General features: G+C 41.8%; 1 protein-coding gene across 1 annotated transcript in view; it reads left to right on the top strand.

Annotated features, from left to right (window-relative positions):
* Positions 1 to 24,380, top strand: part of PKD1L1 (polycystin 1 like 1, transient receptor potential channel interacting) — a 197,653-nt gene that overhangs the window by 130,466 nt on the left and 42,807 nt on the right. The window contains exons 36-40 of the mRNA XM_075214369.1: positions 1,199 to 1,331; positions 2,197 to 2,281; positions 7,001 to 7,171; positions 7,493 to 7,611; positions 8,809 to 8,919. Of these exons, the coding sequence (XP_075070470.1) occupies positions 1,199 to 1,331; positions 2,197 to 2,281; positions 7,001 to 7,171; positions 7,493 to 7,611; positions 8,809 to 8,919 (619 nt within the window). The remainder of the gene's footprint in view (positions 1 to 1,198; positions 1,332 to 2,196; positions 2,282 to 7,000; positions 7,172 to 7,492; positions 7,612 to 8,808; positions 8,920 to 24,380) is intronic.

Raw genomic sequence — 24,380 nt, 5'->3', positions numbered from 1 at the left:
TTAGGTTAAAGGGTTACTAAACCTAGAATGCAAGTTGATCTGATACAGGCGTAACTGCTGCTCAAGTCATTCCCCCTACTACACATACTATTTTAATACCTGCAATGATCATTGTTCCAACTAAACTGAGCAATCAGGAAATGATACAAATTAAATTAAACACTTAAAAGGCACTACCATCTTTAGTGGTACTGTCATTAAATAAATATGGTGCCCAGATACAGCATTTAAACCCCACTTACCTAAAGCTCAAAATTGCGTTCTTTTGGGCTGCAACATAATTCAGGCCAAACGAGCATCGCCCAAGACTCACTGCAGCTCTCAATAGACCTTTATGCAGCAGCTTCTATAGAGCTGTATTATAGAGCTCTAGATGAGATCTGGGACACGTGAAATGCGCTATTGGCCATAAAATGGGACAAAATGAATGAAAGAAAACAAACCTAAAGATGGAATTGTCTCTTAACCTAATGAGAACTGCTACTTGAATTATTGCATTCAGAGTTTGCTTCAGTTTTTAACATTATCAGTTACAGAATACTCAGTTGAGAGAGAAAAATGATGATTATGTATATAATGTATTTATCTTACCATGACAATATTTAAGACGCTTTTACATTGTACATAATCAAATCTAATGCTGTCTACACACATTTCAATTGGCCTGACATAGCTTATATAGCTTGTATGGCATGAAAATAACTGTGATTCCCATGGCTGGCAAACCTAGGCACCAGGGCGTAGGGGGACACTAAGATGAAGGAGCAGCAACCGGCAGCTTCTTACCTGTGAAGTGCTGGCTATCGCTCCTCCATGTTTGTTAGATCTCACTTTATTTGACAGCCTACATGTATATTCTTTTTATCATCTGCTAATTAGACATATTAGGGTCTGAAAGGCTTTCTGCAGTATCCTTTAATAGAGGTATTGCCAGTAGTCGAAGTGGGCTGGTATATGGTATGTCATACCGCCGCTGCTACACTGATTTGATTGTAAAACTAACAAATTCCATTCACTTACACTTTCCCTACCGCCTCTTTAAATCTTCATTTCAACCAGTAGGTATTACAATAAATAATTTACATAGAGCAACATTTTTTGGTGCACAGAGAGCTCAAGCATATTGTTCTTTTTTTGCTCCTGGTATTGTATGAATTAATTTCATTATCTGTGGTATGTCTGAATTATTTTTTTCTAGATCACAGCTTGTTTGAAAATTCTGTTCTCCATGGATATAAAGTTCTGCCTTCATGGTGTGTCTATGTTGCCTGGACCCTTTGTACAGTGTTTAGCTTGATCTGTGTGGCCATTACAGCAATGATTGGTTTAAGGTACCTATATAATCTTTTTACCTTGCTGTTTCTGATGCATATGATACAACTTTTTCCAATAATAACACAATTGATCAAGCATCTCCAAAACTGGTAACACTTTAGAGGAACTTTCATAGATCTGCACAAAGGTGGTAGTGGAGCCTGAAGGGGTCTATTAGTTCATGGAGTAAAGAGGTGAAAAGAAAGAAAATCATAGGGCTAAGAACTGAACCTTGAGGGACCAAAAAGATAAAGGGAGTGCAGAGGAACATGCACCTGAATTATAGACACCAATTGAACTTTTAGAAATTTAGGTGGTGAAGCAGGAGAGAGCAGTATTGTTAAGACCACGGGAATAAAGGGTATACAGGAGAAGAGGTTTGTTGGTTGACTGTTCTAAAAGTGGGAGAGAGTCAAGGTGGATGAGTAGGAAGAAGTGATTTAGCTTTGAGCAGTTCATTGGTCCCTTTAGTGAGGGCAGTCTGTGTAGGGCTGTAGCCCAATAGCAGAGTATCAAGGATGATGTGACAAAACCTTTATGTACTGTATTTACCGAGAGACTTAAGAACTTTTGATGACAACCACCGTTTTACTTTATACTGCATATATGATACAAACGTGTAACAATATGAAATTATCAGTAATCTACAGCACAAAGATTCTCAGAAAATGAAATTGAGGGATTCCAAACCAAAAAATGAAGATGTCAAGTTTTATATCATTTTTAATTTTAACAGCTGACAATTGGTAATGAAATAATCCATTCAATATTGTGTGTGATATTGCTGTAACTAAGCATGCATTTGACCAGGCCTTAAAGTCTAGATCTCATATAAAAATTACTATTACAAACAAATACATAAATATCTTTTTCTCTCTACAGCTTTGGCCCTACCAAGTGTGTGCTCTGGCTACACGCAGTGTTTTTCTCAATGATCTACTGCATTTTTATTGTTCAGCCCTTTTTGGTAAGACATGCAGTATTATTATTCTTCATACTTGTAACTAACATAAAAGTTTTTTTTAATTTTAATAATGGTAATTTTAAATGTCAAAACTACTTTGTTAAAATCGATTTAACCCTTTCATGAAAGGTAATTGCCAAATCGGCCATCACATAAGCTTTGGAGGAAATGTTCACAAACTGTCTGCTGCTGTTGCAAAAAAAAATAAATCAGGTACTGCCAAAATAAAAACAAACCAATGAATATAGGACCAGCACTAATGACTGACATCAATAAATATAACTTGTGAGAAAGAAATGGAGAGTGTTTATGTATGAAGCACTTTCCTTCAATGAAAAATGTCTCTCATATGTACTTTCTTTCATCCAGCAATAATAGATAAGTTAAAAAGAACGATCTTTGATGCAACATGATTCCATTTCTTATATCATCATCATCATCATCATTTATTTATATAGCGCCACTGATTCCGCAGCGCTGTACAGAGAACTCATTCACATCTGTCCCTGCCCCATTGGAGCTTACAGTCTAAATTCCCTAATATAGACACACACTCACACAGACAGACAGACAGGTATGCCCCCAGATTATATGCAAAAAAACAAAAGAGAGAGATCATAGTGCAATCTCATATACACAGATTTATCCCTTCCAAGGTCCTTGTGAATTTCACATGTAACACATATATCCCAAGTGAACGTTCCAAAATGCTCCCCTTAGGATATGCACTTACAGGAGCCTTAGCGGTATTCAGCATGTAATATGGTCTCTTCTTCTTCACTCCTATCGATCACATCTCTTTCAGCTTAAATGACCCAGCATTAGGTGACAGTCAAGATGATTGAGTGAATTGTGGTTGTTTTCTAGAGATAATTGAGGGTGGGAACTAGTAAAAGATGTCAACAATACGTCCTCGTCGCACAATTCCCAGTAAGCAGGTCTGATTACGGGGAATTGTGCGACCAGGACGTATTACTAATATGGAGTGTTAACTCCAATGGGAAACATATAACCAAGAGATAAGATCCAGGATATTGTTGGTTTTCAAACTGTTTCTCTAATTGTTGAGAATTGGAACAACAGCTGTCCAGAGCAAGGATTACAGCGTGTATATGTGGGTTTTAGAGCTCACCAAGCTGACGTCTTTTACGAGTTCTCACCCTCACCTGTCTCTATCTATTATTGCTGGGAGAGAGAAAGTACATATGAGAGACATTTTTCATTGAAGGAAAGTGCTTCACACATGAACACTCTCCATTTCTTTCTCACAAGTTATATCTATTGATGTCAGTCATTAGCGCTGGGCCTATATTAATTTGTTTGTTTGCATTGTACTTTCAGCTCATCTATGGATCAGAGTTGGAATATAGGTGGCTGCTGAAAGACTGTTTCTTGCGCTGATATATCACTTATACATCTTTTGTGTTTTGGTACTACCAAAATAAAGTTTCTAACCATATTCCAACCAATATTACTAATGCACAGGATTGTCACTGTCACACAACGGACCCGGCGCTCGCGGTCATGTCTTCCTGATGGCGGGCACCATCTTGGTTTTGGGTCTGCGCATACGCAGACCCTTTCTTCCATTTAAGACCTCCTACCCGTTCCCTATTGGTCCAAATCCACTGGAAAAATATTTAAAGCTCCTGACCTAGCTGTCAGGTGCCTCTTCTTTGTGCTCACTTCTCTGCAAGTGTTAGGACCTGGCTAACTCTCTCTCTGCTCCTGGAATCCGCAGACTACTTATTGGACTTCCACGCTGTTCCAGTGACTCCGCTATTATCTACTCTGAGTTACCTCCTAGTGTGCAGCTACAGTACAGTATCTCCTGTCCGCAGACTATTTATTGAATTTCCACGCTGTTCCAGAGACTCCATTATTATTATCTATTCTGTGTCATCCCCTTGTGTACAGCTACAGTTCCATATCTCCTGCCCGCAGACTACACATTGGGTTTCCACGCTGTTCCAGTGACTCCACTATTATCTACTCTGAGTTACCTCCTAGTGTGCAGCTACAGTTCAGTATCTCCTGTCCGCAGACTATTTATTGGATTTCCACGCTGTTCCAGTGACTCCATTATTATTATCTATTCTGTGTCACCCCCTCTTGTGCAGCTGCAGTTCAATATCTCCTGTGTGCAGACTACGTATTGGACTTCCACGCTGTTCCAGTGACTCCACCACCTACTATTCTCTCTGTTACTTCTCTTCCAAACAGGTCTGTCTGGTACTCTCTCAAGGGACCGTGACCTGTGGGACAGGGGCTGCAAAGACCATACCTCCTTGCTGGGGTATTTGGGAAGACCACCTGTTCCGTTAGACTTCGCGTCCTTGGGTTGAGTTGTGCCAAATCAGGCAGATCCAGGGGATCCTAAGATCAACCGTGAATTCCGTGACAGGCACTATCATTAGGTGAACCTAGGCAGTTGCTTAGGGTGCCAATTGTTACACACTGCCTTAAACACTGAATGAGTGATATAATGTCACATACCCAGAGAGTTTAATGCCCATGCCCTGCCCCCACATGGAGCACAGGCCACTGACATGTGAAACTGCTGACTGCTACTCCCTAATGTCAGAGTTGTGCTGGGAGTGTGGCGCTTGGCTATGATGTCAGAGCCAAGCATCACATTGGCAGTCTGAGGATCTGAGGATGTCACCCTAACCTCCCGCCTGCCAAGTAAGAAGCAGTAGGGGTGCTACCAATGGATGGACACTGCTTCAGAAGGGAACAGGCACCACCGATGGATCCCCAGGGTTGCACCAGCCCTGGAAGTTCATACTATGGGCCTAATGCTGAGTTGGATGCTCTTTGGGTGTAATTTATGTTCAAAAAGTCACCTTTAAAAATAGCCTATTTTACGCTTATATGCTTAATTGGAGGCATCTCAAGTTGCATCCAGCGCTCTGCACCTGTAGCATATGTGCCAGGATTAGGTCAGATATACATACACTCACATACACATACCTTGAACCAGGTCATAAAAACAAGAAAAGTTTGTTAACATTGACCCCCTCTTGGTGTATAGTGGAACCTCAGGCCTATGTAATTAAGATGAGAAGTAATAAATGTAGGCCAAAAGTAGTAGAAAACACACTGTATGAAAAAAAACAGTTTTGATACCGAAAAGCACATTCGCTATTGGGATTGGTAGAATAGAGCTGAAACAATATTCCTTCTCACATAAGAATGAATGTAGCAAAAATATATTTTTAAAATACGCCCAAAAACTATGCACAAACAAAGAAGAAAGCACCAATTCACAATCAGTAAACCAGGAGAGACTAGCTAGTACTGACGACTGTCTGTCATCATTGTGTATTTGAACCTGCCCACAAGCAGGTGCTAAAGATCTAACAGACATATTCGTATTAGTATTAGTTTTAGCATGTGTCTACTTGCCTGTCTGCCTCGGCTGCACTTGTGTTACTGTACTTGGCCTACTTTAGACCAACCTTCCCTGCCCCATTCAGCCTCTCTAGTTGTATGGAGGGCCAAGATTCAGATGCGCTCTCTTTGTGGTCATGCGCAGTGCAAATTTTCTTAGTTTACACTACACAAATGGGCGTATCTCCAATTATTCTATTGGTGATTGGCAAATACAGAAAAAATGGCAACAGTTTCACTACAATAGCTTACATATGGTCTCTTCAGGCAGATTCAATGAGTTCCAGACAACAATATTTGATCTCAATGTAACAGACAGGACAGTATGCATTAACCTGTAAATACAAACTAAAAGGTATAATTCAACAGCCATTAAAAGCAAATGAAAGTGCAGGGACTGCTTCAAACAGAGGCACTGGTTTGTGTTGTGGGTGGTAGAGATTGGAAACTGAATTAAATCTGTATGGGATAATACACATTTATGTGACTTATAAGGACATCAGAAGTCATTGAGGAGTTCCATGACCATATAAAAACACAAAGCAGTGAACTGACTGCTTTTATACAATACACATAAGTAGACAGTGACTTTTAATATTACTATTATTATTTGTATTTCTGTTTTAATAAATTATGTTTTGGTTTACTAACTTTTTGTTTATCTATTTTATTTTTTTAATGGGAGAAAAGAAAGTGTCAAAGAGATGTGTGAGTAGTTTGTGACTTTGTGACATGGGAGATGGTGGGACAGAGTGCAGGGGTGGGGACTATACTTGTTCGGACCACTCCTTAGTGTATTGTGGGCAATGGAACCTCTGGCTGAAGTAACTAAGATGAAAGGTGGGAAATGTAGCAGAGAAGTAGTAGAAAACTCAAAGTTTGAAAACCTGTGTAATATATTCATATGTTTGTCACTCTCTGAGTTTTCTCAACATCAAATATAAAGTGATGTCACCACTAGTAATTAGCGATAAGGATATATTTTAGTTATTTATAAAAGTATTCACATGCCACACTTGCCATTCCTGCTGCTCGGTACAGGAGCTGTACGTCAAGTGAATGGGCTTAGTCATGGCCAAATTACTTTTTCCATGAATGGGGCCTATTAGTGTGGTAGGAAGATAAGCACACACACAGGCCAATAGCAATGATTTGTGGTCATCTTCCAAACACTTTAATTGACATAAAGGTCAGATTCATTTAAATTGGATTATTATCAGGCATTATGGTAATTTTTGGCATACACACCCACAAAGCTATGATATTTGTGGATAGTGAGTACGATAAATATTATCTTTGTATTTAGTTTTTGTGGAATCTTTTTTGCAGATTTTACTTATAGCACTTTATGTAGCATGGAGGAAGAAAGAGAGAACTGACTTCTTTTTGGAAGCATTAAGTGAAGATGTCAAGTATATTATTGGTGAACCTTGTCTACATTTGGAAAACTTCACAGCTCACTCTCGACAGAGTAGCCGCGAAACATCAAACTTTGAAAAGGTAAAATGTAAAATAGATTATATTTTTTTAAGATGATAAAATATTTAAGACGTATCTTATTTATTTGTTACTGATACCATTACACTTAAATTGTCCTATCTTTTTGCAGTTGGAAAAGAATAGTTTGTCATGTAATATGGTCACAAGAACATATTACATAACAAACTATAAAAATAAAACTAGCTACTGGGTTCAATTCTCTCTGAAGAAATCTATCATAGTTTCAGATATGTAAATCGGAATCTATATACACATTACAAATGTAAAATAATTTTTTACATGTCCTGATTAATTTCCAATTTTATTTTATATTTTAAACAGATCCTTGCAGCCCGGAAAAGAGCTAGATATTTGAAATTGGCTCGTCCACCCACTTCTGCTCAACTAAAAGTAGTCAAAGACAAAATCAGAAGGAAAACAGTTATTCAGAGAATATTTAGGTAATATATACAATACTAAAACAGTTCCACTGTAGATATCACAGTAAGGCAGGTAATCTAAAACTGATAATTCTGCATTTACAGCACTTATTCTTATTTGTTGTATGGCTCCTATAAACATTATATTATATTTACATTTTTACAAATGTTAAATGAACAATCGCATACTGTCTATATTTATTTGGTTATTAGAAAATAGAACACTACAAGCTTCTTATGCATAGTTTCCCTGGTCAGTGTCTAAGAAAAGTGAGTTTTTTTTAAGGTCATTAATATATAATAATTGACATATTTATGTACTTCAAAGAAAGAAACCCCCCTTTTCTCCAAACCCAGGCCCCTCCCCCCTGTTCTCTCCAGCCCCCTTCACCCCCTGTTCTCTCTAGCCCCCTCTCCCCTCCTGTATTTTCCAGACCCTCTCCAACTCGTTTTCCCCAGCTTCCTCTCCCTTCCCCTGTTCTTTCCAGCTTCTGTCCGCCTTTTCTCTCTAGTCCTTACAGTGATTTAATTATCTTATCTTTGCATTTTCTTTCTGCTTCTTCTTGTTCTGTGATCGTCTTGTTCTGTCTGTATTCTTCTATTCTATTTGCACATCAGCTGCACTGCAGTCATCGGGGAGTCGGACGCCTTCCTAATTGTGTCAGCTCCCTAAAACTGAACAATTACAGCCCTGCGGTGCATGCCATGGGGCTTAATGTCCATCTGGGGGGCTGTATATACCGGGTGTTACCTCCCCTCAGCCTTGCGCCCTGTGCGGCCGCACCACCCTTGTTCAGACCCTGCCTTAGACATTGCTGCCTGTGAAACATTAGCTGTCTTGGTCACTCAATCTCCATCATACCCCAAAAACACTTCTTCTTCAGAGACACTGAAGTCTCCTCTTGCAGCTATAGTAGCCATAATTATAGACAACAATGGCAGTCCAGCATATTTATACATGACACTGGCCAAGGATGTTATATGCCTAATTAATGCACAACCTACCCCTATGCTAAAAGCCTTAGTTGTAAAATGCTTGATTTCCCTCATTTGTCTAGGAGTTTAAATTTTTTTGTCCACTCCTGTATGTCCTTTGTAGACAAAGGCCATCTCCCCTGCACTTTTTTTACATATGTTGATTATTTTCTAGATGCTAAAGATGTAGCGTTGTATAATATTAGAGTCATTTTCCTTATAGTTTTCAATTCTTTTTTTCAGGGAGCTTACAGTGTACATCATCATGACTTCTATGTTAATTTTCATCATAATGGGGAAATATTCACACAATGAATATTTTTTAAACCAAGCCGTGAAAAATGAATTTACAAGGTATGCGATACAAAATATGTTTAAAAAATACCAAATTTGACCTAAATGTTAGATAATACTGTTTTTGCTAACAAATTATATTATCTAATAACTACTGCAGTGTTAAGCAAATTAAACTAAATTATGCCCACTGATATTACCAACCTGGCGTGTTACAGTTAGAAAATAAGAAAATAATAAAGTTATCAGAGAAAAAAACGAAACAAAAGGAACCAGTGCAGGATATTGATGGAAAAGTCACAGTACATATACAAATTTCAATTAATATATTTAAGTACTTCTATCAGGAATGATTGGGATGCCTAAAGTCAACTAAAACTCATTTAAATTTGACTCCAGCCTGTCACACAATGACACCTCATGATTAAATTGTTTTGCAGAGCTTCGTATAGTAAGGTGAACACACTTGGAAATAATGTTTGTGTATATGGCAAAATTACCGAACAGCAGTCATATATTTTTTCTTTTACGGTTTTCTTAAATCTGAAGTTTATAGCCATGCTAGCCATTTGTTACCAAGACAAGGTTGGGCAAGTTTGAGTTAATCAGCCCCCATAACAAATAACCAGAACTGATTCTTTAAGTCCTTAAACTGGACATGTAATCATGTTCTTCTATCCTCTAGCATTGCTTTAATTCTTTGTGCCTTGTGTAGAAATCATAAATAAACAGGAGAGCTTTTTATTCCCATGCGATGCTCTCCTGGGCACTTTTCCTCCAGCCCACATAGCAGTAGAACTGTGATATGTTGCAAAAGCCAGTTTGACAGCAAGCATAGTGCCTGATAGTTAAACTTGGAAGCTGAGCTGAGCTGTCATACTAGATTGCTTGTTTCCTGAGTTGTGTTCTTCTACACATTACAACTCTATTGCTGTGTGGGCTAACGCATGCATGTCCAGGGCAGGGTGCAACGGGCTAAATAAAAGGCTTATTTCCGGATAACCAGGTTCCAGTGGACCTCTGTTTATTTTTTGCTCGTTACATTTGCGTACATTGGGCCTCATTTAGAGTTGGCCATAAATCCATGTGTGTGTGTTCCAAAAAGCCTTCGTAACTAGTTGTGAGCCTATTAAGCTTAAGGTGGTGGAACATGAACAGGCAAGAAGCAAGAATAAGTTGAGTACAGTAAGTACACATAACTGTAGCTATGTTCCTGTGAGTCACCCCCATCTTGATTCCTCCAGCTGATAGTAGTTTACTTATTAGCAAAACATCTGTATTATATAAAACCATGGCTTTGCATGACTTATTTGTCATTTCTGTTTGGGCTACTACAGGGAAGAACAATCCCATTTGATTTATAAAGTGGTCAAGATGTGGGAATATTTGTATGTCATTATATTTTAAAAGCAATACACTACTTAATGACACCTCATTACATTATATTGTGCACGATTAGGATAATGCAATTACTGCATTTACTACTAACACTGTCAAGACGTATCTCCATGCTATCATGGTGTGTAAGTATATATATTTTGCATGCCTTACGTTCACTTGACGCATATATACTGCAATGTTATGACGTGGGTGTATCTTGCGATATGTGTAGCTAAAACATATACATGTAAGTACACATTTTTTGTGACATACTTTTTTTACTAGAGATGCTCAGGCTCGGTTCCCCGAGAACCGAACATACCCGAAAAAAAGTAATTGTTACGTCATCGGATCTCGGATCTCACGATGTTTGGATTCCTTTTTAAGATCTAACATAACGGTGGGTGGGAGGGCGGTCCCAAGGACAATTCCATCTTGTGCGATTTTTCTTTTCTGCCACTGCTGTGCCAATGTGTCCTAGAAGTGCTAGGAACTGCCGTGTGTTTGTGTCATTGCTCTGTCGCTTACCATCCAGCCTGGTCGCTGCAGTATTTGCCCGAAAGTGTATGAAAATAATATTGTGATCTGTGAGGTGGTCAAAATTGACTGTAAGTGACTTGAAATTAGTGTTATTGAGGTTAATAATAATGTAGGAACAAAAAAAAGCAAAATTATGCATATTTTAGGATTTTTTTCTAAAAAATCCAAAACCAAAACACACAAGGGCAGTTTTGCCACAACCAAAACCAAAACACGATGCTAATTTAGATCCAAAACCAAAACCACTTCACGGGGGTCAGTGAGCATCTCTACTTTTTACGCATTCATTTGGGGCACAAAATGCTTTCAACTCTAAATGAGGTCCAATGTCGCTATCTTTTCTGACACTAAACAAACACAGTATTTGAGGCTCTACAGCAGTTGTTCCCTAATTTATGAGTTTGCATTGACTATAACTAATAATGAAAACAGATATTGCCCTATACAATTATATATAATCAGTGGGTTTGTATACGGTGTTATGCCATACCGCCACTTCTCCTACTGCCTATAAAATTCCATTCACTTACATTTTCCATACCGCCACTTCTGAAATTTCCACTTTCACCACTGTATATAATGGTAATAATGTACAACACTTCTTTAAAGCATAATGATGTTAGAAGCCACAGCATTATTATTTAACAAATGAAAGAACAATATCAGTACTTTCATACAGATCACAGAACCTTGAGGTAGCTTATAATGTCTCCTTTTACAGTAAGAGTAGATTATGCCTTATAAACAAGTTTCACTTTGAAACTAAGGACTTTGCTTGTGTGTTTTTTTGTTTTTAAACAAGTTTTTATTAACAGTCAAAAACACAAGATTACTTGAGTATGAATACAGTGTAACAGAATAATAAAATTTAAAATTCACACATAGAAAATCCTCCACTGGTTGGGGGAGGTGTAGGGGGTTGGAGCATTCCGAGGATACGTAAGCATTAAGTCAGAATGACGGGGGGTTTTCTGTTTTAAGTAGAGATTAAAGTGAGAAAAAGAATCAAAGGAAGATAGACAGGTCCGAAGCTGAAGAAGGAGAGAAGAGAGGGAGAAAGGGGTCCGTGTGGCAGGAACCCTCATAGGAGTGGAGGGGGAAGGGAAAGAAGTATGGGAGGGGAGAAGAGGTAGTGTGTGCGCTAAGTGAAGTGGGAGCGGTATTGAAAATGGGACGACCAGGGTCCCAAACTTTGTTGAAAATTTTAGAGGAGTTGTTAATAATTCTGGTTATGAATTCCATGCGGTGGACATTCCACTTTCTAGTAATTACGGTGGAGAGAGAGAGGTGGCAGTGTGTTTCCAGTTAGTGGCAATTTTGGCAGGTGGCAGTAGAGATAATGTTGAGGGCCAGTTTATTCTGGTATTTGGTAGCCGAGGGGAATCCGTAAGGCAGGGGGAAAATTTGGGTTGAAGCGAGAGATTAAACTGAATGATGGACTATAAGAGACAACATTCTACCCAAAACTGGATACGTTTTGGGCAATCCCACCATATATGAAGAAATGAGACAGGAGTTTATATACATTTTCTTTTATCCGAACACAAATTGAGCTGGAGGCAGCGTTACCACAAATTTCAGACCAGTCCTCATCACCAAGAGGGTCACCCAGGTCACATTCCCAAGCCTGTTCATGGGGGTCAAAGTCAGGGAGGTCAGTTTTGAATAGATAGCAGAGATAAAACTAGTTATTGATGCTCTGTGCAGGCACAGTGCCTCCGTGGTGATAAGGGGACGGGAGGTTAAATGAGATTTGACTGTAGAGTGAAGGTTATGGATTTGAAGATACTGGTAAAAGAACCAGGTGGGTATTCCAATTGCCGTTTGGATGTAAGTGAATTAAGGTAACAGGGTGCTAAGAGTAAGATCATTCAGATACCTGACACCTCTGGTGTGCCAAGGAGAGGACACAGAGGGTTGCAGTCCTGGTGGGAACTCTGAGAGAGTCAAAAAGAGGGACTACTTGGTAGAGGTGCAGAGAAAAACTATATAGTTTAGAGGTATAGTCCTAGATAGCCAAGAAATGTGATACCATGGGGTGGGTCAGAACCTTTTTAGGGCGACGTGCCCTTGGGAGCCAGAGGAGGGAAGTGAGGGACAGTAGGCCCAGACCTTCTGCCATAGAGAGACCCAGACCTTGGAGGACACAGGACCATTCCAAAGGATAGATAAAGCGAGTTGAGCCAAGAGATATTATCGTTTAAATTTGGGTATACCGAGCCCTCCACCTCGGGAAGACCTCTCAAACACCTGGAGTTGTATGCTTGGACGTCTGCCTGCCCAGATGAATTTGGATGTTTCATATTGGAGGAATTTTAACACATAGAAAGGTATTCGGATGAGGAGGGTCTGGAAGAGATATAATAGCACTGGCAGTATGTTAATTTTTACAGCGTTAATACGGCCTATCCAGGAGATTAACTGATGGGGCCAAAAGGTGAGGAGAGATTTTATGCAGATTAAGGGGGGATATCAGCCTGAAAAAGTTGGTGATGATTTTTGGTCAGATAGTATTTCATTTTCTGTAGGTGCCAGGTAAATGAGAATGTGAGAGCTAAACTTGATTTATCCGCTTCGGGAATGTAGAAGTCTAGGGTCTCATTATTGGTTGGATTTATCTAATAGCCCGAGTAATGGCTAGTTCGGAAAAGAGGGGGGGGCGGATACTTGGTGGGATAAGCTAATGAGGATGTCATCCGCGTATAAGGCAATCTTATTCTCCGTGGATCTGACTTTGATGCTTGAGATGGTAGTATTGGTGCGTATTCAGGCAGCTAGCAGCTCAATAATGAGAGCAAAAATAAGTGGGGAGAGGGGTATCCTTGACGAGTGCCGTTAGCAATAGTGAAGGGTCATGGGGTAAGGCTGAGACAGTGTCCGCCACTGTTTTGACTCCCTACCAGTCCTCCTTTGTGGGGGACTGGTAGGAAGCCAAAACGCCCCTCAGAAATCTGCAAGCAAAGCCCATTGATCCAAGCACCCAACGGGCAGGAGATGCGTTCAAACGCCTTTTCAGTGTCTAAAGCCATTATGAGAGAGGGAAGTTTGCCACCATTAATGGAGTGAATCAGATTGATGGTCCTCCTGTTGTTGTTGGGGACTTGTCTCCCCGGTATAAATCCAACATGATACGGGTGGACCAAGTTTGGAAGTAGGGGTTTGAGCATGGTGGCTAGGATCTTAGCCTAAAGTTTTAGGTCCACATTGAGGAGGGAGATGGGTCTTTAACCTGAGCAGTGTACATGGTCTTTCCTGGGTTTCAGGATGACGACTATATTGGCAAGAGTAGTGGCTGAGTCAAAGGATGTCCCTTCAAAGATTTGGTTGTAGATGATCTATAGGTGTGAGTAAGGACTGCCGTGAAGGAGGGCTTGAGCGATTTTGTAACTGCCTGTATTTCGCTGGAAAGTAGGGGGTGAGTGAGATGGGGGAGAGGGGTGTCTGCTAAATACAACTCCAAAGTTTCAGACAGAAGGTCTCCCTGAGGTCAGGGGTCAGGAAGGTCATAGAGAGAGGCATAGAAATCCCTGAATTCATTGACCATGGCTAGGGGATCGTAGGTAACGGCGTTGGAGGATTTTTTGTGCAGTTTGTCTATGAGCCTCCAGGCATGCTTCTGAGGAAGCTTCCTGGCGAGCAAAGAGTCTGCCTTGTCTTGCTTCATAGAAGTGCTGCTGACGTTTTTGGAGAATGGAAGCTGCTCTGCGAGACAGTAAAGTGTTAAGTTTGCCCTTCAAGGATTCTATATGCGACAGCTGGGAGGGGTCGTGGGTCTGCAAATCAAGGGCTAGAAGAGTGGAGATGCTCATGGGAGGAGACCTTAAGGTGGCCTTCCGTTTATCTTATGTGGTTGCACTAATTAGTTGACCATGGATGCTGACTTTGTGAGCTTCCCAGATGGCTCCCAGCCAGGGCCATCTTTTCCATTGGGCACGATGGGCAACTGCCCGGGGGCCCCAGGGGCAAGGGGGCCCCATAGGCACGGCTCTTAATGAGAATAGATAATACTGCATAAGAAAAAAACCTGCAAAAAAAACCTTCAAGGGTCACTGAGCAAGTACATCTATCTCTATCTCTATATATCTATATCTATATCTGTATCTGTATACATCTATATATCTATATCTGTTTACATCTATATATCTATATCTATAGCTAGGGGCCCCGGTGCACTGCTTTGCCCGGGGGCCCATAATGTTGTTAAGATGGCCCTGCTCCCAGCACAACCTCCTGTGAGTAATTTTGCTAAAAATAGTCAGAGATCGCTATTTTTATGTCACAAAAGGTTGTGGTATTTAGCAGAAGGGAGTCATCCACAAAGCACTTAAAGCAGGAACACCAATTCGGGTGAAATTAAGATAGAGGATGTATGGAATCCAGTGGGCATCTCAGGGAGGAGATGAAGCCCTGGACCAGTCGGGGGCTGGAGGAGCCGTGCGTCCTGGTTTTGGCAAGCCATTGTGTGATTAAGTGGAGTCAGGAAGAATGTCTAGTTTGGCAAGGGCTACTTGACCTTGGTTCATAATTTTAACGTAATGAGTGGTGTTGACTGCAAAAATATATGGAAAGGGAAAGGGAATCCCCATCGGTATCGAATGCTGTGCTGACACAGGATCCTGGTGACAGGCTTGAGAGCTCTATATTTTTGTGTAGTAGAGGGGGCAAGATCTAGAAATAAATGCAGTAGTAGTAGAAGCAAATAATTATTTCCTAAGGAGGCTGATCTGCCGCAGGTCTAACCCTTAAGGCCCATTGGACCCTGTCTATGAGATACTCTGAATCTCCTGTATTTCCTTCAGGGCCTCAACTTCCTCATGTAAGCGAGATTGCTCCTTGTCAAGGGTCGCTTGTGAGCCACAAAGATCATTCATTTTTGCTTTAAGAGCATCGGTACGGGTGCCCAATAAAGCGATTTCAGAATTCAAATCGTTAGCCGCTTTTGAGAGTTCCTGATTAAAGGCCACTTTCACTCCTTCAAGATGGTTCATCATGACAGCCTGGATCTGAGGATTTAATTCAATTGTTGGGGATAGGGAAGGTGGCGATGTTTCTGAGTGATCCGATTAAGGTAGCGAGGCTTTACTTTTTGCTCCAGAGAAGTTAGCAGTAGAGCTGTTGGTAGGTTTGTTATTCTTCTGAGACATGGAGAATGGGAAGGTAAAATAAGCTCCAGGAAGTGTGAGGAAAAAGTTGAGAAAAGTGGTTGCAGGGGGAAAGGAGGCGGGGTGCTGCACAACAGTGTAGAAAGCTTCAGTAAGGGCTCATCGGGTCCCGGGCATGGAGTGACAGTTCACATCACATGTCTTTGAGTCCTTGATAACATGAAAAACGCACACGGATCAGTAGTGTGGATTGTATAAGAGGGGAAGCCTGGTCGGGACTGGTGCAACTGGAAGGGGGTAGGCTAAGTTTTGGCTGCTTGATAGTTGTGAGAGCAGCAGGGGCAAAGGATTCCCGGGTATCACAGGGATGGGCTCAGCGGGCATGACAAGCACAGAGAATATTGGTGTCTTGGCGGCTAGAGACTTCTAAGGCACTGATGAAAGGCAGGTAGAGTAGAATAGCATTAGAAGTCACTAGAAATAGTAGGTCACAACCTGTGCCAGTAGTAAGACCTTCTGACTTATTAATATGGCAAATTGCTGGTAGAATAACTGTAGAGTGTAACAACAGTTAGCAGCCACCAGAGGGCAGCACTAACTCAGTGGAGAATAGTTAATGTCAGGCAATTAGATTATACAGATCTGCTTGATCAAGGGAAATTGAGGGTGAAAACATTTTCTCTCCAGTGGGGAGGTTTACAGTTCAGTGTGGAGGGAATTGCAGGAAGGAAAAATGATGAGGCACACTATGTGTGGCAGATGGAGAGCAGTCCATTGAATTGCACTGCTGTGTGTAGCCTGTGCCTCCTCACTCACTTCTGGGGACCACCTTCAGGATGGAGGATGCAGAGGTAGGCAGAGTCAGTCTTATCCATGCAGACCAGGTAGTAGTCAGTCAGCAGATCCACAAACTTGTAAAAAGACCGCCGATTCTTCAGGCATCGCTTTGTATTGCTGCGAGGGGGCCCTATTGGAGGGGGCTCCAGCGGAGGCACGTCTCCTAAGACTGGCATCTAGAGGCCTGATAATTAAGGCTGGTCCGGTGGCAATATGGCATCCGGCGGTTCCAAAATTGAGGCTGTGACTTCTGGCGCAGATTAGGTCTCAGGAGCGCCTGGTGGACTGGAGGTGATGGGGCCATGCCAGTGTGAGTCCGTGTGGCACCAGAGGAATCTAGTAGCCAAGGGTGTCAGCTTAGCCAGGTTTACAACAGGTGAAGAGTGGTGGAGAGCCCAAAATGGAGTGGGTTCCACAGAGCTCCAATAAAGCGTGGCTTACCTAGATGACTGCCAGCACACGCCCCCTTGTTTTTGTGGTTTACCATTACTGACAGTTATGACTTTTATCATTTAACACTTTCAAAATGTGACATCACACAAGTCACATCACTACTCACCAAATGCAAGAATATATATTATAGAATACTTTTATTTCATAAACAGAGGTGCAGACTTCTTATTTTCCTCCAAGTCAATGTTTGCTCTGTACATGCTGCAGTTGTGGGTGCAACCAACTTATTTGTTACAGTCAAATCCCAATTTTACACGCCCTGGTTTTGCACAATCCCAGAAGTTACACCTTTGTCACAGTTCCCATACCTCCTTAATATATTTGTGTGGACCTATTTTCAGAATTTACATTTTCCTGCATTTTACTCCACGCCCAGCAATACACAATAAACCAACTTTACAGCATTATGTACACTGCATTACAGTAGTCAATATGTTAGAAATAGAGATAGGCGGGCTCAGTTCCCCGAGATCCGAATCCTACCGAATTTAGGGTATCTGAGTACCGAGCTGAGCACACTCGGTACTCTCCTGCCTATTCGGATTCGAAATCGAGGCAAAACGTCATCGTGACGTATTCGTTTTTCTGAGCTCGGTTCTCGCGAGATTTGAAAAGCATAAATAACAGCCTCCACAGCAATCCATCGCCATTTGACAGAGGGAAAAAGCAGGGTTAGGTCACACTGGCTATATCAGCGCAGGGACAGTGATTGATTATATTTAATACCATTGTAATCAGTTGTTACAGCAGTAAGAGGAGAAGAGAGGAGGGTTTTTGTTCAGTTTCTGGCACTCCAGGTGCTGTTGGGGTGTCCCCCATTCTTTTGCAGAAATTTATCTGGCTGTCAAAAAAGTCCTATTTTGCAGCAGTGCCCAAAAAATATATTTAGCACTCCCATTTGTTTTACGGGTGTCCCTCATTCTTTTGCAGAAATTTATCTGGCTGTCAAAAAAGTCCTATTTTGCAGCAGTGGCAAAAAAATAATATTTAGCACTCCAAGGGCTTTTGGGCTGTGCCCCATTCTTTTGCATTAATATTTCTGTCTGTCAAAAGTCCTGTTTGTGAGCATTCTAAGAAAATAATATTTAGCACTCCAAGTGCTTTTGGGCTGTCCCCCATTCTTTTGCATTAATATTTTTGACTGTCAAAAGTCCTGTTTGTCAGCAGTCTACAAAAATAATATTTAGCACTCCAAGTGCTTTTGGGGTGTCACCAGGGCCGGATTTCCCGCTAGGCATCCTAGGCAACTGCTTAGGGCCCAGCGGTACCCAGGGGGACCTGCCAGAGCCGACGGTGAGCAGGGTAGGCAAGGCAGAGGGGCGCTCCCCTCCGCCTGCCATCCCCCTCTGGCCGTCGGCCCAATACAGGCTTCAAATCGATGCAACATCAAAGAAAAAAAAAGGAAGAAAAAAAAAAAAGTCAGCTGACCGCGCGTCGGGTCCCGGCAGTCTCCTCTCCTTGTCTCCCACTGAAAATGACGGCTGGCATGATGACGTCACGTCCGACGTCATTTTCAGTGAGAATTCGGCGAGGAGCACAGCCGGACCAGAGGAGGAGGAGCAGCTGCAGCGCGCCATCGAAAAAAGAAGAAAACAAGAACAGAACAGGCAATTAAAAGGTAAGTTAACTAACGGAGGGCCCATGCTTGTTCAGTGAGGGGCACGAGAAATGTGGAACAGCCAGGCATTAAGGACACAGAGGGGCATGATGGCAGATATGTAAAAGGGGCTTGATGGCAGATATGTAAAAGGGGCATGATGGCAGATATGTAAAAGGGGCATGATGGCAGATATGTAACAGGGGCATAATGGCAGATATGTAAAAGGGGCATGATGGCAGATATGTAAAAGGAGCATGATGGCAGATATGTAACATGGGCATGATGGCAGATATGTAACAGGGGCATGATGGCAGATATGTAAAAGGGGCATGATGGCAGATATGTAACATGGGCATGATGGCAGATATGTAACAGGGGCATGATGGCAGATATGTAAAAGGGGCATGATGGCAGATATGTAAAAGGAGCATGATGGCAGATATGTAAAAGGGGCATGATGGCAGATATGTAAAAGGGGCATGATGGCAGATATGTAAAAGGGGCATGATGGCAGATATGTAACAGGGGCATGATGGCAGATATGTAACAGGGGCATGATGGCAGATATGTAAAAGGGGCATGATGGCAGATATGTAAAAGGGGCATGATGGCAGATATGTAAAAGGGGCATGATGGCAGATATGTAAAAGGGGCATGATGGCAGATATGTAACAGGGGCATGATGGCAGATATGTAACAGGGGCATGGTGGCAGATATGTAAAAGGGGCATGATGGCAGATATGTAAAAGGGGCATGATGGCAGATATGTAAAAGGGGCATGATGGCAGATATGTAAAAGGGGCATGATGGCAGATATGTAACAGGGGCACGATGGCAGATATGTAAAAGGGGCATGATGACAGATATGTAACATGGGTATGATGGCAGATATGTAACAGGGGCATGATGGCAGATATGTAACAGGGGCATGATGGCAGATATGTAACAGGGGCATGATGGCAGATATGTAAAAGGGGCATGATGGCAGATATGTAAAAGGGGCATGATGGCAGATATGTAACAGGGGCACAATGGCAGATATGTAAAAGGGGCATGATGACAGATATGTAACATGGGTATGATGGCAGATATGTAACAGGGGCATGATGGCAGATATGTAACAGGGGCATGATGGCAGATATGTAACAGGGGTATGATGGCAAATATGTAAAAGGGGCATGATGACAAATATGGAACAGAGGGGCATGATGACAGAAATATGGAACAGGCATTAAGGGCACAGAGGGGCATGATGACAGAAATGTGGAACAGGCAGTGTGAGGTGAAATAAACAAGGGGAGCAAAATATGGAGGGCACAGTGTGATGGTGAAGGGTGCACAGTGTGATGATAAAACGGCAAAAGCATGATGGAGGGCACAGTGTGATGATGAAGGGAGTACAGTGTACTAAAGGGGAAACAGTGTGAAGGAGGAGCAAAAGTGATGTGTTGGGGAAATATTTTTCTCTTCTGTACTTCAACTTATTTGGCAAAATACATTTTTTGTAGGAGGGAGCTGGGAGAGCTTGCGCAGGCTCAGTGTGCTTGGACTGGGCGTGCAGGGACTGAAGTGACATCATACGGAGGATCAAGGTACAGTGCGCAGAGTTGGACCAATAATATCAACCTGCAGGGACTGAAATAACCTTTCTTTTCATCAGCAAATGTGAGTAATGAAAAGTAATCATTATAAATGCTGTAATTATCTCTATTGTAATAATGTCCACTTTTCAGTCTGTGACAGCAATAATATGTTGTAGCTCTGAGAGAGGGTCTTGCTAAATGTATTATCTAGTAGCCAGACGGCTAGGATATTGTATATATTTTGTTTTGTTTACAAGCTGGTGAATAAACTGGCTGTGGTTGTTATCCTGAAGCGTCTGGACTTATGTGGTTACTGCTGCTGTTCACCAAGGAGATAGTACCTATCCCCCTGATTACATTACAAGTCTTTATATAGTGCAAAATCATGGGGGGAGCATGTCTTCTCTGGGAGTGTGTGTTACACACAGTAGTAAATTATATTTACAATCACATGCAAATGATTTGGTTAACATTATTTGCACTCTGTTTTATGTAAGGATTTAATTAAAAGTTATTATTTATTTGTATAACATTGTCTGCACTATCTTTTCTAGTACCTATTAAAAGTTAATATTGTTTCACGGAGGGGGGCACTAAACCAGTATCTTGCCTAGGGCCCTATGAGGTCTAAATCCGGCTCTGGGTGTCACCCATTCATTTGCATTAATATTTCTGGCTGTCAAAAGTCCTGTTTGTCAGCAGTCTTAAAAAATTATATATAGCACTACCAAGTGCTTTTGGGGTGTCCCCCATTCTTTTGCATTCATTTTTCTGGCTGTCAAAACTCATATTTGTCAGCAGTATCTAAAACAATTTGTAGCACTACAAGTGCTTTGGGCTCATAATGGATTCAAAGCAGTCCACATATGAGCAAAATCAGCAACCAGGTTCTGTTACCAGTCCTGATGGTAGTGTTCCCAGTACGTCATCTGGGAAAGGCGATGTCAAAGTACACACTCTTTTGAAATCAGTCAAAAAAACACACACACAAAAAAAATTTACCGTGTTGAAGCGAAAAAGAAGTGTAACTGAGGAAAAGTTAAGTGTTGATAAAAAAAAAATTGCCAACATGCCATTCTACACAAACAGTGGCAAAGAGAGAATGAGGCCTTCACCTTTGTCTATTAGTGGCAGATCAAAGAATGTTACTGAGCCTACAAGTGGTGCACAACTACTGTTACGCATCAAAGCCAAGCTGCAAGATAACAGTAAGGCAGTAGAGGATAATGTTTGATCTGAATCACAAATGACACCAATCCCTGTGGAGAGTCCTTCCAACAGTGGGATGTCTAATCCTGAGCATTCTGTTAGTGTACCCATAAAGAGGGACCCTTTCAGCAGTTCTGCTGATGTGTGCCTGAACAGCCCAAGTGTAGCCGGTGATACACAAATTGAGGATGCCACTTTGGAAATAGACGAGGATGAGGGGGAGATTTGTGTAGGCAACGAGGGCGCTAATGAGGATGTTGATGAGGATGAGGTTGTTTGTGTCAGTCCTGCACCAGTGGCAGCAGTTCTGGCACGTGACAAGAAAAAGGCCATTGTCATGCCAGGCCATAAAATAAAAAAAATCCTCTTCTTATGTGTGGAATTATTTCTACCCCAATCCAGACAACAACTGTATAGCCATTTGTAGTGTATGTCAAGCCACAGTCAGTCGAGGGAGGGACCTTAACCATCTTGGAACCTCGTCTATGTTACGCCATTTGATGAGAGTTCATGGCAAAGTGTTGGGAAAGGCTGAAAGTTCTTCCAAAAAAATTACAAACACTCCATCATCAGCTAGGACCCTCCGCTCACCAACATCCCGACGACTACAAAATACACCCACCACACCATCCTCATCAATATCCTCAGTAGCGCTCGGAGTTAGCCCTGCATCCCGCTTATTAAGGCTGGATGACTCCTGCACTATTATTGATTCCTCTGAAGAAAGCGTTAGTCCCACTGCTGCTGCTGTTGCTGCTGCTGGGGGTGAATCGTCAGCCCAGAGGAAAGGCAAGAAAAAGAGCAGTCCTACATTTCAACAATTAACTGTGAAACAATAATTTGCTAGGTTAAGCAAATATGACAGCTGTCACCCAGTCACCAAGCAAATCACAGACACCATGGCTGCCATGTTGGTGTTAGATCTGCGTCCAATATCCACAATAAACGCAGCTGGTTTTTCACAGTTAATTGAGGTTTTGTGTCCGCGTTACAGAATTCCATCGCAACACCATTTTTCCCGTAAAACTATTCCACAACTATACCAAAAAGTGTGTAGAAATGTAGAGATTGCTCTGAAAAATGCCATTCTGCCTACTGTCCACTTAACCACAGATATGTGGACAAGTGGAAGTGGTCAAACCAAGATTATATGACTGTGACAGTCCACTGGGTTAGTCATTCACCTTCACCAGCAGGAACAGCAGCAGCATGTACACCACTACGTAACATCTGTCACAGGCAGGCCACTCTTTGTATCACCGGCTTCACTAACAGGCATACAGCTGACGATTTGTTACGCAAACTAAGAGATGTGATTGATACATGGCTTATACCACTTGGACTCTCCCCAGTATATGTCATTTCTGATAATGCCAATATAGTGCGAGCATTACAGCTGGGTGATTTCCAGCACATTCCCTGTTTTGCTCACACCATCAACTTGGTGGTGCAGAGCTTCCTATGAAATAACCGTGAGGTGCAGGAGATGCTTTCGGTGGCCCGTAAGATTTCAGGGCATTTCAGGCATTTTGCCACAGCATGTAGGAGATTACAGCAGCTCCAAGAGCAGTTTAACTTGCCCTTCCACCAACTTAAGCAGGAGGTGGTAACTAGGTGGAATTCAACCCTGTACATGCTGCAGAGGATGGAGGAACAGCGCAAAGCCATCCAAGCGTATTGCACAAGCCATGACATTAGGAAAGGAGGGGGCATGTATTTCACTCTTGCACAGTGGGGAATCCTTTCAGTGCTGTGCAAGGTGCTGAAACCATTTGAAGTTGTGACGTGTGAAGTGAGTGCAGATTCTGCTAGTTTGAGCCAAGTCATTCCTTTAATTAGACTATTGGAAAAGCAGCTTGAGAAACTGAAGGAGGAGATGAAAGCAAGCAATTCCGCAAACTATGTTGGCCTTGTCGATCAAGTACTTAATTCGCTTCACAATGATCCTCGAGTTATTAAGATCTTGAACTTGGATCAGTACGTTTTGGCCCCTGTGCTTGATCCAAGGTTTAAGACCTACATTGAGTCTTTACTTCAAAATGAACGAGATGTGAACTTTTGCAAGGAGCTATTGCTCAGCAAGTTGTCCGCTGAACTGGGCCTTGGCTTGACGACGTGTCCTCCTTCAGTTTCTCAAGCAGCTGCTGCTCGTAAAAAATTGAATTTTCAAAAAAGAAGCAGGGAGGACGCAGGGGGCAGACCAGAACAGTTTAACATCTGGGCTGGTTTGAAGGATTTTTCTAAAATATCTGTGACCTTGCCCATAACTCCATCCAATATGAGTATTAACATGCAAAGGATGGTGGAGGATTATTTTCAAGAGGTAATTGATATGGAAATGTCAGACAGTCCCTTTCCTTACTGGGAAGAAAAGCAGGCCATTTGGAAACCCATGTACAAACTTGCTTTGCAATACTTAAGCTGCCCACCCTCGAGTGTGTACTCTGAATGAGTGTTCAGCACAGCAGGGAACTTAGTCAGTGATCGCCGTAGAAGGTTACTTCCCAAAAATGTGGAGAAAATGATGTTTATAAAAATGAACTACATCTTCCACTAGGAAGGCCTTCACCATCCAAGACATCCAAGCATTGACTGTTCTCTAATGGCGGATTCAAGCGGCGATGAATTGATAGTCTGTGATGATGACGTACACACTGTTGAGGGTGAGGATGAAGCTGAAGATGATGACGATAACATCTTTTTAAAACTTTCTATGTAAGTGTAGGGTGCAGTCTACCCCAAAAGAGGAAAGGGACTTGGTGCATTTCCATATCACGTACCGTCTTGAAAGGCTGCTATTTGGGCAATTTCTCCTT

Source organism: Mixophyes fleayi, chromosome 5, assembly GCF_038048845.1.
Source record: "Mixophyes fleayi isolate aMixFle1 chromosome 5, aMixFle1.hap1, whole genome shotgun sequence".
Lineage (NCBI taxonomy): Eukaryota > Metazoa > Chordata > Amphibia > Anura > Limnodynastidae > Mixophyes > Mixophyes fleayi.
The sequence above is the reverse complement of the archived record's forward strand: the minus strand, read 5'-3'. Positions and strand labels throughout refer to the sequence as shown.